The sequence below is a fragment of the Pelobates fuscus genome, chromosome 10 (genome assembly GCF_036172605.1).
Source record: "Pelobates fuscus isolate aPelFus1 chromosome 10, aPelFus1.pri, whole genome shotgun sequence".
Classification (NCBI taxonomy): domain Eukaryota; kingdom Metazoa; phylum Chordata; class Amphibia; order Anura; family Pelobatidae; genus Pelobates; species Pelobates fuscus.
In genome coordinates, this window is record NC_086326.1 from 70,436,119 (window position 1) to 70,452,662 (window position 16,544).

Sequence of the window (16,544 nt, forward strand, 5' to 3'; positions counted from 1 at the left end):
TCTGAGGAGTGGCCACTTGGAGGTGTCCCTAGAGGCAGTGTCTGAAAAGGCAGTGTGTGCATGAAAAAAGCCTGAAGGGAGCAATTATATTCACCAGAACAACTGCCAGGGAAAATATTGCAAATAAAGAGGAGAAATAAAAACATTGTTTCATTTCTCCTCTTCTCTGTATTCTTTCTCAGTGCTGACTGTCAGGAGCAAAGGACATATCTTATAACAATACCAGTAGCAGAGAGAGGGTCCTGGCACTCAAATGACTTCTGGCACATTTATTAGAACATATGGGACAACATTTTGACCCCAGATAGTGTCTTTGTGAAGCTTGACAAAGACCTTATCTGGCGTCGAAACGTTGCCGTGTTCCACACGTTCCTGAAGTCATTGGGGTGCCAGAACCCTTTCTCAGCTACTGGTATCCATTATAGTTGGGCTAGTGCTGGCCCATAGTCCAGCTAAGAACCCTTTACTTTGTGTGAATTGAGTGCAGTTCCCTTTTCTATTTTGCAAAGATCTTATAACAATGACCAACGTGGTGCTAGGATGGAGACGCTCAGTTGGAAGGATAAAGAGGGGAAGATTTCTTCATTTAAGTTTATTTTTCACACCTTACAATGACATATTTACTAAAAATATAATATTTGAAATCCTGAAAAATGACAGTTCCTCATGGAGTGTGCACTTTTAGCCCATGGGAGATTAGCATGAGTCTTACCTGAATAAAACATTTCTAAACTGTTACAAAAGCAGACCCTAGCCAATTTTCACCAATCCATTGCTTTCCCCATGGAAAAGCATTGGATTGGCAAAAAAATCTGCAATTTTGGTGTCACCAATGGGGCGGGGCCAGTGCCGGCAGACCCGTGGAGAGCTGAAAATAAGATGAGTTTTAACCCATTCTGAGGGGGCTAAGGGGAGGGCAAGCCACCTAAATGGTTGGTTTTCACTATAGGATCCTGATCCTTTAACTTTGTGATCTTAACATGGTCTGCTTTTGTAACAGTTTAGAGATGTTCATTTCCCATTGCAGGATATAATGAATCCTAGGGAAAATATTATATAGATTTGTTGATAACAATCTAAATCTAGTGTACCAGGAAACCTTAGTAGAAATAAGACATAATTAAGATACTTCTAAGAAATGTAATTTCAGTCAAATTCAGTGTTTGTAAGTAACGCACTTAGCCTGTTCAGAAGAATGGAGTGATTTAATGGCTTATGCAAACGAAAAATAAGCTTTTTTCCTTTTAATTGGCAAAGTCAGTGAACCAGCATCTTTAATTAAATTGTTAATAAATTTCAAGAGGAAAGCAGATAAAAGGAATCATTAACGTTTTCTGAAATCGCAAAAACAGTCTTAGATGGTGTAAAATAATTAGCAGATCAGATCCTGTCTGCTAACATTTCACTGACACACCGTGATTCACTGTAACATTACACTTTCTCTGATACAGCGTTAAAAACAATATTTTACCACGAGTGAGCGCTCAATATTTATGTGGACCAAATGTAAGTCTAAAACAACATAGAATTGATCGGTTCTATCTACACATTCTCTAAGAGAAAGATTATCAACAAACTGAACAAAGTAAGACATGCTGTCAGACAGCACCCAAAGAGATTTTAAGGAAACTTAGTCCAGAAAATGGTATTCAATTTAACCCTAAACCAGATGTGACCAGACAGAACATCCCCAGATGATCTAGAAATACAAGCTACCAAAGCATCATGGGTGTTGTAGTTCTGCAACATCTAGGGATCCACCATTGGCTGCCCTGGCCACAGATTATTTGAAACTGACAGCATTTAAAAGTGAGTACTTTTTCCATCAAAAGCTCTTCTTCACCATTGCAAGAACAACAAAACAGACTTTAAATACCACTACATTCTTACCGAAAAAACATATACAATAAATCTATGAATGTGAATGATAACAAAAACTGCAACTGATTTTCGCAGCAAAATGCAGTGTACTCAAAGAACAAGCATACACATCTAACATATTAGAAATTGTACTTGTAGATGCTTACTAGACTCAACCAATCCAAATATTAATAGTCCATTCTCCCAGAGAAGATATTGCATTGCCTATAATTATATAACTGTAAACAACTAACCACTTTGTAGGTGCTTTTTTCCTATGAATCAATAAACTACACACTAGATTTTTTTTAAATGCAGAGCTTTTTATTTATTTATTTTTATTCTACGACATATATTGGGTGCTAACTAGAACGCGCGGGTCTGCAAAGACTACTCCACTTATACCAGGGCTCTGATGTAATTACTTTCGACCAACTCAAACAGGGAAGACACCTAACACCTGCAGACTTCTTTCGATATCTGCAGATTAAGGACTATGCCAGACAACCCCATATAAAAGCCCAAGCGCGACAGACACTGACGTTCTTTGAATCCATGTGTGACTCGGGAAATATACAGAGGGGACTCATAACACGACTATACGCACACTTATGCTCCGAAACCTGGGAATGGGGAGAACTGACATACATTGCACAATGGGAGAGAGACCTGGGTGAAGAACTTGAAGGGGTAGAGTGATAGGAAATCTGGGAGGCAAGCAGAACAACCTCGGTATGTGTAACTGATACCGGAGAAACTGACGGAAGCCAAGCACAGAGAGATGGACACAGGTTTCTTCAGGAAGGAAGAGATTCTTTATTGGATCACCGATCGGGACTCAGAGGGACTAGCGTCACCAAAATACAGCAAAGTCTGAGTACTGAATACATAGAGTACATTCCTTATATAGCACTGTAGCTCCTCCCACAATTAACTACACCCACACATACCCTTAACCTATTTAATGAATAGAGTCTAAACTCATCCATCCGGTCTAACCACGTGGCTCATCTGATACAAAGGAGAGGGACGCGTAATTCCAGTTCTTACATTCCTGCACCTGGTCAGTACAGTGATGACAGTATCTTAGCTACGTGTAATTAACCAACTGATACTACAAACACATATACATACATATGCCTTGTGGCAATCTTAGCCTGCTAAACTTGTATTTTACTGGAATTACATCACATTCCCCCCTTTGATGCCTCTGATATTTCACAATTACTTGAGGCATCACTTAACCTTGGTTTGCATATACCTCAGGTTACCATGAACCAGACCAGACTTATCTTATGATGTGAATCTTTTCAACACTCATCTTCCTGCATAGTTTCTCCCTGATCTAAAGCCTTATACTTATATATGGCCATTATCTGTGCAGCAGCCTTCCTCTCTGCTATAGTTCCTATCAGGCTTTGCACAGACCTAACTACTAAGGGTATAAGACACGGCAGGAGTAGACATAACATTAAAATTAGTAGGACTCCACCTACCACTGCCTTAAGCCCTCCAAACCACTCATACCAGCTACCAAACCAACTACTTGGATTGTACCCTTTCCATACCTGAGTAGGCACATGCGCTAGTTTAACCATATGGCTAGTAAGCTCAGCTATTGCTTGCCCTTCGTCATCTATTTGAAGACAGCAATTGCTCAGATTAAACTTCCCACATACACCTCCCTCTACTGCCAAAAGGTAATCCAAGGCTAATCTATTTTGGTAGACTGCTGTCCTCATCCTGGTATTATGCTTCGCTAGAAGATTGAGTGCTTGTGAGGTCTCATTAGTGATAATCTCAACCACCGCCTGTAACCTTATAATACGGTTGAGCATATAAATAGGGGTTCTATAACCAAAGGTACCATCCTCAGCCCACGTGGCTGGCCCATAATAATCTATGATACGCTGGGGAGGCCATTCATTATCTTCCCAGGTGCCTATCTCTATGGGTCCCCTTTTCTTCCTATGATTCACATCATACACTTTAACACCTAAAGTCTCACCTGTTTCAATCGGTGACAAGAAGAAGGATGGTTTGAGCATACCTAACACACATGCCCCTTCCCAGTCCTGTGGCAACTCCGAATAGGCTTTCTTACCACAGATCCAGTACAAATTTGCTGGGGCTCTCCAGGTAGATGTGATGGATAGATCAAACCACACGTCCTTTAAATTGGCATATCTAGCAAACGGGTTAGATGGTTCTGAGACATTTGAAGCCGACCACCAAGTTGTATTCTTTGTATCATCATCATAAGCTTTTTGCCCTAGACAAGTTAATTCTCCTACAGAAGTATTATACATCATTCCTTTCCTTGCTATGCAAACATAACCTATGATGGAGGTCTTTAATCTCCACTCAGATTTACCTCTAACACTCATCTGATAATCGGCTTGTGAAGATATTAATTGTTGAACTGCCTCAGAACCGGACATTACCTCCTTTGCTTCCTAAGGCCATTGGTCTCCCATGTTAGTACCTCCACACACATAGCAGTTGGTAACATTAAGACTACCGGCAATACTTTCAGCTAGATCAATGAACAGGTTTTTAGCATTATGGGGGATCTTATTATCTATACTCATCTCTTCGTAAAAGGAATGGTATACTTGATGAGTCTGGGAGGATACCGTATCAGTCTCTATCCCTATAAATAATATTGTCCCAGGGTCTAAACCCGTCCCGTATATTTGAAACCCAAATAAATTACCATATTTATCTAAGAACTTGTCGGGGTTATTTATAAGAATATGGACTGGATTGCATTCCATAGACTTACAGTATGGATTGGTAGGCAACTTAGTCACTATCATGTCTTTATCTACTGTCTGTCCCCAAGTCGCCCACCCCACACAAGACCAATATGGACAAAAGTTATAGTCTTTATTTGGGCATCTAGGACTCACATATTTATTTTTGCTACTGGGACAAATATATTTATCGTTAGACCCATACGTCCTCTCCCATCTAAGATCCCCACATACATTCCACGGCTTTCTACCACTCGATATCGCTTTACACGCATCAAATAGCAGAACACCCGAAGAATGTACGGATTCTAACACCGTTTTATTAATTAGGGTCCCCTGAGGATCTCCATTCCTGAGAGTCAACCAAATTGTACGAGGTTGATACTCCGGACTGAAGCACTTAGGTTCTCCTACTCCTAAATGGCACACACTATAATCTATATTTAAGTATCTACATCTCGATACATCTCCTTTACACTCGTATTGTGAATGCCAAATTAGGGTTTGGGAAATATGGTTACCTGTTCTCGTAGTCTTAATGCATACCTCACAGCTAGGAGTGTCGGTACCTCTACCTTCCTGAATATAAAAACACATGTAAATAAACACAATCAAAAGCACATCTTTCGCCGTCATCCTCAGTCTTCGTCCGTGCGATGGAACCTCAGCTTCCAGGATGTGAGGGCTGCAGGGAATGGAGTTCTGCTCGTCTTCACAGGTGTCCCTTCGAGACTTTCCTGGCTTATACACTATGTGTTGGTAAGCGGACAGGCTTTATTATGGCCTTCTCACTCACACCTGTAACAATAAAATTTGTAATCCACAATAATTCCTCGTTACTCCGACTGAGTAGTGCGTTTTAACCGGATCTTGCAGGGATTCTCTGGATCTACTGTAACTTGCCAAGAATCGACTGCTGCTGGTTTAACCCTGGAGTGATGTATCCACGGAGTCACTTCTGCTACTTTTATTGCTGTAGGGGTAGACAAAAGAACAACATAAGGACCTCTCCACTTGGGCCCTAACGGTACATTATTCCACTCTTTAATCCACACTTGATCTCCTGGATGATAACTATGAACAGGGGGATAAATATTCACCGGTAATCTATCTTGTACCCATTTCTGTACCTCCTCCATAGTCTTACCCAACTCTACAACCTGCTGCCGGGTAATTCCTTCTCCCAACTGACTCAAATCCCCCCTTAAGTTACCAAGTACGGGAGGTGGTCGCCCATACATGATTTCAAAAGGAGAGAGGCCCATCCTTCTGGTAGGGGTACTGCGGATTCGCAATAGAGCTATAGGTAAGAGAACGTTCCACTTAAGTTGGGTTTCCTGACACATTTTAGCCAACTGGTTCTTAATAGTTCTATTCATTCTCTCTACCTTACCAGAACTCTGGGGTCTATATGCAGTATGAAGCCTCCACTTTATACCAAGCATATGAGTCAGTTGTTGTAGGCACTGGTGAACAAAAGCTGGACCATTGTCCGATCCTATAGAACAGGGTAGTCCATATCGGGGTATTATTTCTCGTAGCAGGAATCTCACAACTTCTCCTGCTTTCTCTGTACGAGTAGGACATGCTTCTACCCAGCCTGAATAGGTGCACACAATTACCAGCAGGTAACGATGTCCACCCGATTTAGGCATCACTGTAAAGTCTATTTGTAGATCGGACATGGGGAGTCCCCCCATAAACTGGACTCCTGGTGGCTTTACTGGTCCTTGTCTTGCATTATTCTTAGCACACGTTACACATCTGCGTACAATGGCCTGAGTCAAGTTGGACAATCTTGGTATGTAGAAATGTTTTCTAAGAGATTCTTCAGTACTGTCTCTCCCAGAATGTGTCCCGTTGTGATAATTTTGGACAATTTCTACCGCTAGCGATGCTGGTATAACTATTCTTCCATCTTCTAGCTGATACCACTTGTTCTCCAGATACTTTCCCGGTTCAGTCTTTAACCACTCCTCTTCTTGAGCTGTATAAACTGGAGTCCATTGGGACAGTGGAGTTGGTATAAGAGCAGCTATATGCCCTACATACTCCTGTCTTCCTGATTCAGCAGCACGCTTAGCTGCACTATCTGCCATCCGATTTCCCTTGGTTACATCACCATCTCCTCTCAGATGCGCTCGACAATGTATGATACCGACTTCTTTCGGCTCCCACACTGCTTCCAATAGTTGTAGGATTTCAGCTGCGTACTTGATTTCTTTGCCTTCTGAATTCAGTAGTCCTCTTTCTTTATACAAAGCTCCGTGGGCATGAGTGGTTAAAAACGCATACTTAGAGTCCGTATAGATATTCACTCTTAAACCTTCAGCCAATTGTAACGCTCGTGTTAGTGCTATCAATTCTGCCTTTTGTGCTGATGTTCCTTTCGCCAGTGGCCGAGCTTCTATCACCTTGTCTATGGTTGTTACTGCATATCCTGCATAGCGGATCCCTTCTTTCACATAACTACTGCCGTCGGTGTAATATTGAACATCGGGGTTCTGGATGGAAAAATCACGAAGATCTGGTCTACTTGAGAATACTTCATCCATTACTTCCAAACAATCATGTTGACTTTCAGTAGGTTGTGGCAAAAGGGTAGCTGGATTTAAGGTGTTTACAGTCTCTAAATGCACTCTTGGGTTTTCACACAACATTGCTTGATACTTGGTCATACGGCTATTACTAAACCAATGATTTCCTTTGTAATCCAACAACGTCTGTACTGCATGTGGGACTCGTACATAAAGTTCTTGACCCAGAGTGAGTTTATCGGCTTCAGCTACTAGCAGGGCGGCTGCAGCTACGGCTCTTAGACAAGGTGGAAGTCCGCTGGCCACTGCATCCAATTGCTTAGACATGTAGGCAACAGGTCTTTGCCATGATCCCAAGTACTGTGTCAATACTCCCACAGCCATTCTTCTTTGCTCGTGTACATATAAGTAGAATGGTCGTGTGTGATCAGGTAGACCTAATGCTGGGGCACTCATCAAAGCCTTCTTCACATCTTCAAATGCCGTTTGCTGTTCTTGGGTCCATAGGAAGGGGTCGTGCTCTGTACCTTTGATAGCTGCGTACAGAGGTTTTGCCAGTATCGCATAGCTGGGAATCCATATCCTACAGAAGCCTGCTGCCCCCAAGAATTCTCGCACTTGTCTTCTATTCTTGGGTATTGGTATTTGGCAGACAGCCTCTTTTCTCTCTGGCCCCATAATTCTTTGACCTTCAGAGATATGGAACCCCAGATACTTGACAGTTGGCAAACACAACTGAGCCTTCTTTCTAGACACCTTGTATCCTGCCTTCCAGAGAATGTGTAGTAGATCGTGCGTTGCTTGCTGACAGATTTCTTTTGTAACTGCTGCTATCAACAAGTCATCTACATATTGTAACAATACACACTCTCCTGGGATGGACTCGAAATCCAATAGATCTTGACTTAGGGCTGAACCAAATAGGGTAGGTGAATTTTTAAACCCTTGGGGCAGTCTTGTCCAAGTCATTTGGCGTTTTGAGCCCGTTACAGCGTTCTCCCACTGGAAAGCGAAAATACATTGACTTTCTGCGGCAATTCGGAGGCAAAAGAAGGCATCTTTGAGGTCTAAAACTGTGAAGTAAGTAGCCCCGCCCGGAATTAAAGCAAGCAGGTTATATGGATTGGGTACAACTGGATGTATACTAACAACCGCATCATTGACTGCTCTTAAGTCCTGCACAGGTCGATACTCATCTGTGCCGGGCTTTTGAACAGGCAGCAATGGGGTGTTCCAGGGGGAAGTACAGAATTTTAGGATACCATACCGTATGAACTTATCCAGGTAGGATTGTATGTTCTTCTTAGCCTTCTGCGGGATGTGATATTGTCTCAGGCTCACTGGATAAACCCCATGTTTAAGTTCAATTTTTATAGGTGGAATATTGCGGGCCAGTCCTGGTGGGTTGTTCTCTGCCCAAACTCCTGGTATGTTAAACAATGTCTCATCACTCCTAGGGTTTTGGCTAGTCAACACTGTATAAAGTCGCCACTCTTCTTCCTTTGGTACGGATAAAGTCATAATACCTGAAGGTCCATTAAACTTTAAAGATGTTGTTCCATCTGGTAGGAACGTAATCTGCGCTTGTAATTTGGATAGCATATCACGTCCCAGCAATTGGACTGGACATTCAGGCATATAAAGGAATTGGTGTTTTACTACGTGGCCTCCCAATGTACAGAGTCGACTTTTAAGAACCGGTTTTTCAGCACTTCTTCCAGTTGCTCCTATCACAGTAATAGTCCTTCCAGATGGAGGAGCAACTAGATTAGTCACCACTGAATGTTCAGCACCAGTGTCGATCATGAACGCACTCCTTTTCCCCCCTATTGATACATCGACCATAGGCTCCGCTCGACCAAGGGGGATGGAGCCCGGTCGGTATCAATAGTCCTCCATGACCGTGTCAGCCAATCCTACGAAGTCCCTACCTTCTCTATCGCGGGACCTTTGCGCTGCTGGAATATATCTGTCTTCCCTAACACTTCCTCTGTTCCCATTACTCCCTCTATAACCATTACTCCCTCCGGGGCCTCCTCTACCTCTCGCTCTGCCTCTAAAGTTTCCGTAGCCTGCCCTGGGTAGGACCCTCTCGTACTGCTCTCTTTGCGGACATTCGTTCCTCCAATGCCCTTCTTCCTTGCAATACGCGCACTGATCCCTACTCAAAGGCTCCCTACTCCATCTATTATTGCCTCTATCTGGGCCCCGTTTATCTACGCCTGCGATTGCTACCGCTAGCATATCAGCCTTTCTACGCATCTTGCGCTCCTCCTCTTTCTTGCTTTCTGTTTCCCTATTCATATACACCTTATTTGCTACCTCCATTAGTTGGGTGATTGACATACCTGCAAACCCTTCTAACTTTTGTAGCTTGCGCTTAATATCTCCGTATGCTTGGCTGACAAAGGCGGAGTTAACCATTCGGGAATTGTCTGCGTCTTCCGGATTAAAGGGGGTGTACAAGCGGTACGCCTCCAATAATCGGTCATAAAAGACACTGGGCGCTTCATCGCTTTTCTGAATCATCTCAACTGTCTTTGACATATTAATAGCTTTCTTTCCTCCGGCTTTCATGCCAGCAATTATAGCGTCTCTATAGGCTCTGAGTTGAACCATATCAGCACCATTTACGTTCCAATCGGGATCAGTGTTGGGATAATGTGTTGCGGCCCATGCTGCTGGGTTAGCTTGGTTCAAAGCACGGGCTCTATCTTCTAATGCTTTAATGGCTGCTTGATTTATTCTTGTCCTTTCCTCATTGTTAAATAAAGTCATTAGTAACTGCTGGCAATCAGCCCATGTCGGATTATGTGTCTGTACTATTGAGGTGAACAGATCAGTCATGGCTTGTGGTTTCTCAGTATACGAGGAATTATGGGTCTTCCAGTTTAAAAGGTCGGTAGTGGTGAAAGGGACATATACGAAGACAGGGTCAGCGTGTGCCATTTGACCTGCGGCATCGATATAAGCTGACCCGGGATTTAAGCGAAGAGGCATCTGATAGTGCTTTAATTGTTGGGCACCAGTCAACTGTCGGGTTTGGATGGGGCTACGTAGGGAAGCGTCAGTCATGGGTTCCGGTCGGGGAGAGATAGGGTATGGGGATGTGGGAGGTTGGTTTTGGGAAAAGGTAGTGAATAGAACACTTCGGGCCGAGCTAGATGAAGCTTGACCGGAAGTCTGAAGTGGCGCCAAATCAGGATATTCATTTTTAATGGAGGTTGGTCTATCTGGTTCCGGAAGGGGGGATTTAGTACGAGGGGGGTGGATCCTGCACTGGAGGAGGAAGCGGAAGTGGATGGGGGTAGTGAGGGAAGGGTTACAGGACTTCCTGCGTTTGCGTCACTTCTTCTTAACGGAAAGTAAGGGGGCGGCAAAGGGATCTCGGACTCAGGGGGCGTGTCCAAAATGGGCCTAACACCAGTCCTAGTGGACGAACAAGTCCTAGCTACCATGAGGCGACACTGCTCCTCGTGGCATGTCCGGAGCCATTTTGGCGAGTCATTTACGGCCTGTCTCCAACAATCAATATAAGGAAACTGGCCGTAAAGTTCAGGCCTACCTGATACAGCCACGTGTAAGCGCTGTACCAGAGTTGGATCCAAACTGCCACGTGGCGGCCATGCCGCAACCAAAGTAGGCCACTCCCTAGTGCACAAAGTGACCAAACGTACAGGAGACATCTTTACCCCAAAATCACAAACTTTGAATCCCTTTTTAAAATTCTTAACCATACATCCTAAGGGATCCGGAATCGTTGACTGCGACGCACCCATATTTAACAGTGGAACGTTGTCGACAACGATTACTATACACGCGTACTATTCAACAGTCACACCCGTTTCCTCTGGCAACAGCACCACGTGGTACGGTTACCAAGTGAAACGTACACAATAACAATAAACACTCAGGGAATTCCCATACACACACAGCTGCTACACCAGTCACTATATAATCAATATTATGCCCTTTGGCGTAACTACACAGTCACCCACGCTATAATTCTCTATATACGAATTACCCGTCTATAACACACCCAGTAACATCGTCTTTTACAAATAGCGGTTACAGTACGGTTAGCATAGGTCAAAGCACAAGTTAAGGTCACAATACAATTATTAGTGGTTATGGTGTTAAAACATGCAATGGACGACAATGATTAGTACTTATTATACAATGTCAGTAAATATACAGGGTTATGGTACCGTGCACTATAATACAGCAACACACTATTAACACTCTCGCTAGACGGCTGAGCTCGCGCTATCTAACAAGATATACACTTTACTAAACAATCGTTAACACATTTACAATTCCCAACTAAACTATTGGCCAGTACCTTGAATGGACTACCTAAAACTATATACACCCGTTTTGGTTAGCCACACTGCCCAATCACCACATATACATAGCGAGCTAGAGAACCGAATTTACACAGGCGCCTCTTAGTCGCACTATACAACGAGCTAGAGATCCGAATTTACACAGGCGCCTCTTAGTCGTACTATCAAAAGTCTAGTGGGTTCCAAATTTACACGCCTTCCCACTTAGCCCAGATAGGATGAGAACTAGCGAACCGAATTTACACAGGCGCCGCTTAGTCTCCCGGTCCCTCCGACCTAGCGAACGTAATATACACCCTAGAACGCTAGTCTAGACAAGACACCGGTGTCCGGCTAGGGCTATCTTACACCAGGACCCCGCCTGACTAACCAAATCAAACGGTCTGACTAAAGAGCGTTCGATCGAGCGGTGCGCCTTCGCTCCTTCCCTCCGACAGAGGGGGCAGATACAGATTCAAAAACCCCTTTGGGCCTACCGCACAATCGGTATACCCCTAGCGGGTCCTGCCGTCTAAAACAGCAGTTATCTTACCTCCTCGTTCCTGAACCTGAGTTCACACTCATCGACGGGGACACCCCAGCACTTCTTACGTAGAGGCCGATGATCTCCTGGACAACAGACCAGTGGCGCCGAGACGAAGGGAGGTCCACGCAGAAGTTCAGGGGTGCAGCCGTAGAGAACGTGGGCAAAGATAGACCGTCTCACGCCTCTGCCTCTCAGCTACCGTTGAACGATGAGCTTCCCGGCCAATGCACCAAATGATACCGGAGAAACTGACGGAAGCCAAGCACAGAGAGATGGACACAGGTTTCTTCAGGAAGGAAGAGATTCTTTATTGGATCACCGATCGGGACTCAGAGGGACTAGCGTCACCAAAATACAGCAAAGTCTGAGTACTGAATACATAGAGTACATTCCTTATATAGCACTGTAGCTCCTCCCACAATTAACTACACCCACACATACCCTTAACCTATTTAATGAATAGAGTCTAAACTCATCCATCCGGTCTAACCACGTGGCTCATCTGATACAAAGGAGAGGGACGCGTAATTCCAGTTCTTACATTCCTGCACCTGGTCAGTACAGTGATGACAGTATCTTAGCTACGTGTAATTAACCAACTGATACTACAAACACATATACATACATATGCCTTGTGGCAATCTTAGCCTGCTAAACTTGTATTTTACTGGAATTACATCACATAACCTTACAGGAACAATCTCTTAAAACAATGTTCCGTTGGTATACAACCCTAGTCAAATTATTTAAGATGCTCAAAACCACCATGGACGAATGCTGGAAGGGGTGCGGGGAGAGGGGGACTTACCTGCATATGTGGTGGAGGTACCCAAGAATCACTGGATTCTGGAGGGCCATACAGGACCTTCTGACACAGGTTTTTTCCAGAGCCCCAGACTTGGACCCGTGGGTGTATCTCCTAAATAGAACTATAGACGGCTGGACGAGAAGGGAGCAAAAACTGATTCACAAACTTACCTTGGCCGCAAGGCGAGTGATCGCATACACATGGTTGAAACCGGAGACACCACACGTAGCGAGTGTTATCTCACGGATCAGGGAGGTGCGCCTTATGGATGACTTGACGGCCAGGATAAGGGGGTCCTCGGGGGCATTCAGTAGACTATGGGAGCCATGGGATGGAAGCCCGCTGGGCGCCTAGGGTGTGCAGCGGGGCTTCTGCAGTCCTGAGGATCGGCCGGGGGGCTCACGCCCCCCTCTCCCTCCCCCCTCTTCCCCCTCCTTTCCCCCTCTCTCCCCCGCGGCTTCCTCCCTCATGCTTCCAAAGCCCCATCTTGCCTCTTCTCTATACTTTCTTACTCTGTTCTGTCCATTCACTTTTTTCTCCTGTTGGCCACCACGAACCTCTCCCATAGGGAGTGGTGCCGACGCTTCGCAAGGTACAGCGAACCCTGCATTCGAAGCAAGAGATGGAATACTGTATGTCTTATCTAGCATGTTAAATAAGTGTTAGTGATACCTAGGTTCATGTTAAAATTGTTGTTAAAAACTCTGTTTCAATGAACGCATGTCATACGCGTCTACAGGGCTGTCCCTGTGCGATGCTGAGTAATGCAAAGAGTACGTTCTCAACATGTCAGATTGTGATGATTTATTGCACAACAAAAATAAAGAATTTAAAAAATATATATATTGGGTGCTAACAAACGTTGCATTGTCTCTAGGCACATTTAGGAGAGGTGTAACCATTTTCTGTATTAATATATTGAGGAAGAATGCCAATTCCTCTTCAACGCTACAATGTTTTATACTTAAAAACAGTGGGTTTCTAGACAAGCAGTGTGGGATATGCAACCTGCCGTGACACCAGTATTTACATGGATTTTAATAGTAACAAGATGGTTTTGTGCATCCTCATGTCTATCTAAACATTATCAATAGCAGCTTCTCAATGGAGCAAAATGGGTGTAGGGCCAACAGCACCAGATACCTTACGTTACACTCATGCCATGATCTTGAAAGCTTTTAAGTGACCCGTTTTGTATCTATGAAAAATTCTGAACAGTAGCTGGCTGACAAGGACGGATCAACTCATACTGTATCATAATCCCTCTTTAGGTGGAACAGGCAATCTTTAAAACCTAAATTCCTCTGTTCCTATCCCCTAGAGCAGGTGTAGGCAACCTTCAGAGTTCTAGATGTTGTGGACTACATCTACCATAATGCTCTTACAGCCAACATGCTAATTAACCATCAAGGTAGACACAGTCCACAAAATTGGGACTTCCAATAGTTGCATATCTCTGCTCTATAATATTTTGCCATATCCCTTCCATAACTCCTTTCCCCCCAATTTCCATAGTTCATAAATGCTTAGGATGTTGGGTGTGATTGAGTGTATCCCAGATTATCACAGTAATAATTCACATAGCTACATACGTTTAATTTCCAGTGAATATGCTGGTGATATTGTATTAATAAATATATTTTTTCTTGTTTCACAGGATTTCCATATTAATTACATAAACATTTATTGTTTTGTATTGTATTGAACTTATTTAAGCACGTTTTGCAGTGCTCAACCTGTCAGCATTCTACCATGGCCATACCCACGGATGTTCAGAAGTAAACCAGTTCACCTGAAAGCCGAACAGTTTATAAATAGGTTTCTTACCGATAGGGAATATATCGCTGGTTCCACATTTTCTAAGTCTCGCTCCAACGGAGAGAATGTCTGGTGCAAGGGGCAGCTTTTATCCCAAAGCACAGGAGGTTTTAACACATACCCACATCCTCCATTTGCTTCAAACATGGATGAATTCAAATGCATTGGAAGATCTATTACAATAAAAAAAGAAAGGGAAATATATTAAAGACTAATTTAAACATTTTTTTTTTTTTACTATGAGGGCTAGTCACTAAAGGTAAAGGTAAAAGTAGCACAAATGTAAACATCCTGTAAGTCAACTATGCTTCCAGTTTGGCTTCTGGGCCTTAAATTTGGAATTCACTTGGAATTCTCACTTTGGTTAATAACTCGTAATATTATAATTGTCAAACATGTCCACATAGAACACAACAGAGTCACAATCAAAAGTGAGAAAAAAAATGAATATCCGAAGGAAAACCAAAACTGAGTGGAAGAGTGCATTAATAAAATTGGCTTTATCGAAAACGCGTCTATCAACAGAGAGAGACGCGGCTCATGCACGGGCATTAAAGGACCACTATAGGCACCGAGACCACTTCAGCTTAATGAAGTGGTCTGGGTGCCAGGTCCAGCTAGGATTAACCCTTTCTTCTATATGTTTATAATAGGGTTAATCCAGCCTCTAGTGGCTGTCTCATTGACAGCCGCTAGAGGCGCTTCCGCGCTTCTCACTGTGATTTTCACAGTGAGAAGACGCCAGCGTCCATAGGAAAGCATTGAGAATGCTTTCCCATGGACTAGCTGAATGCGCACGGCTCTTGCCGTGCAAGTGCATTCAGCCGATGACGACGAGAAGGAGGAAGAGAGGAGGAGGAGAGTCCCCCACCCGGCACTGGAAAAATAGGTACATTTAACCCCTTCCACCCCCTAGAGCACGGCAGGAGGGGAGCCCTGGGGATGGGGGCACCCTCAGGGCACTATAGTGCCAGGAAAACGAGTATGTTTTCCTGGCACTATAGTGGTCCTTTAATGAGCTGGGAAATTCTCTTTGATGCAAAAGGGGCAGAAATGCAATTACTAAGGTGTTTAATAGACGTGTTGAGTTCAATTGAAATCTGAACTTTTGTAAAATAAGATTGCAGGAATATATGGTCAACTCATAAGCTGAACTTCTTTAGGGGCCAGGTGGCACAATAAACTAAAAATGAAAAACATGGCAATACAGCTGTGTTATTGCTTTCAAACAGCTTTGCAGTTAATTATTTAATGAATATTTAATTTACTTTATGTGTGACTCATTTCTTCACTTGTTGAATAATCTGGCAAATTTAAAATAAATATATGTTTGTGCATAACTACACCAATTATGAGTGGATACAAACGCTTTAAAAGGCGTTATTACAAATCAGACTGTTACAACATCATCGCTAGAGTTTACTCGTAAACAAAAGCAAAAAATGTCAGAGTATTTTTAGTTTCTGAACAGACAAGATTATATTCTGTATGAATACTGTGGGCCAGATGTGGACATTTGCAAAGGTTACAAATACAAGAAATGGGTTCAGAAGTCTTATAAACAGCAGTGAAGGCCATGGGAAGAAGAAGATCCCACCTTCAATTCAGGTTATGACATCATAAGATAACTTGGATGATGGCCACGTAAAGCAAACATAGGAGTCTGTGTAATTTGTAAAGCTTAACGTTACCATTTAAGACACACTCGTTTTCTAAATGACACATCTGCTAATGTCAAGACACAACCATTCCAATGCAACTGAAGAATGTAACTTACTATGGCAATCACTGCTATACAAATCTTTTATTTATAGCAACGAAGGATTAAAAACAACAAAAACTGAACTTGTTTAAAGAAAATACAAAACGTGCTGGACAATGTTTGACACGGAA

General features: G+C 43.3%; 1 protein-coding gene across 8 annotated transcripts in view; it reads right to left on the bottom strand.

Annotated features, from left to right (window-relative positions):
• PLCE1 (phospholipase C epsilon 1) overlaps positions 1–16,544 on the bottom strand; it is a 341,969-nt gene that overhangs the window by 22,669 nt on the left and 302,756 nt on the right. For all 8 annotated transcript variants that reach the window (XM_063434573.1, XM_063434570.1, XM_063434572.1 and 5 more), the window contains one exon: positions 14,661–14,824. In XM_063434573.1, the coding sequence (XP_063290643.1) occupies positions 14,661–14,824 (164 nt within the window). The remainder of the gene's footprint in view (positions 1–14,660; positions 14,825–16,544) is intronic.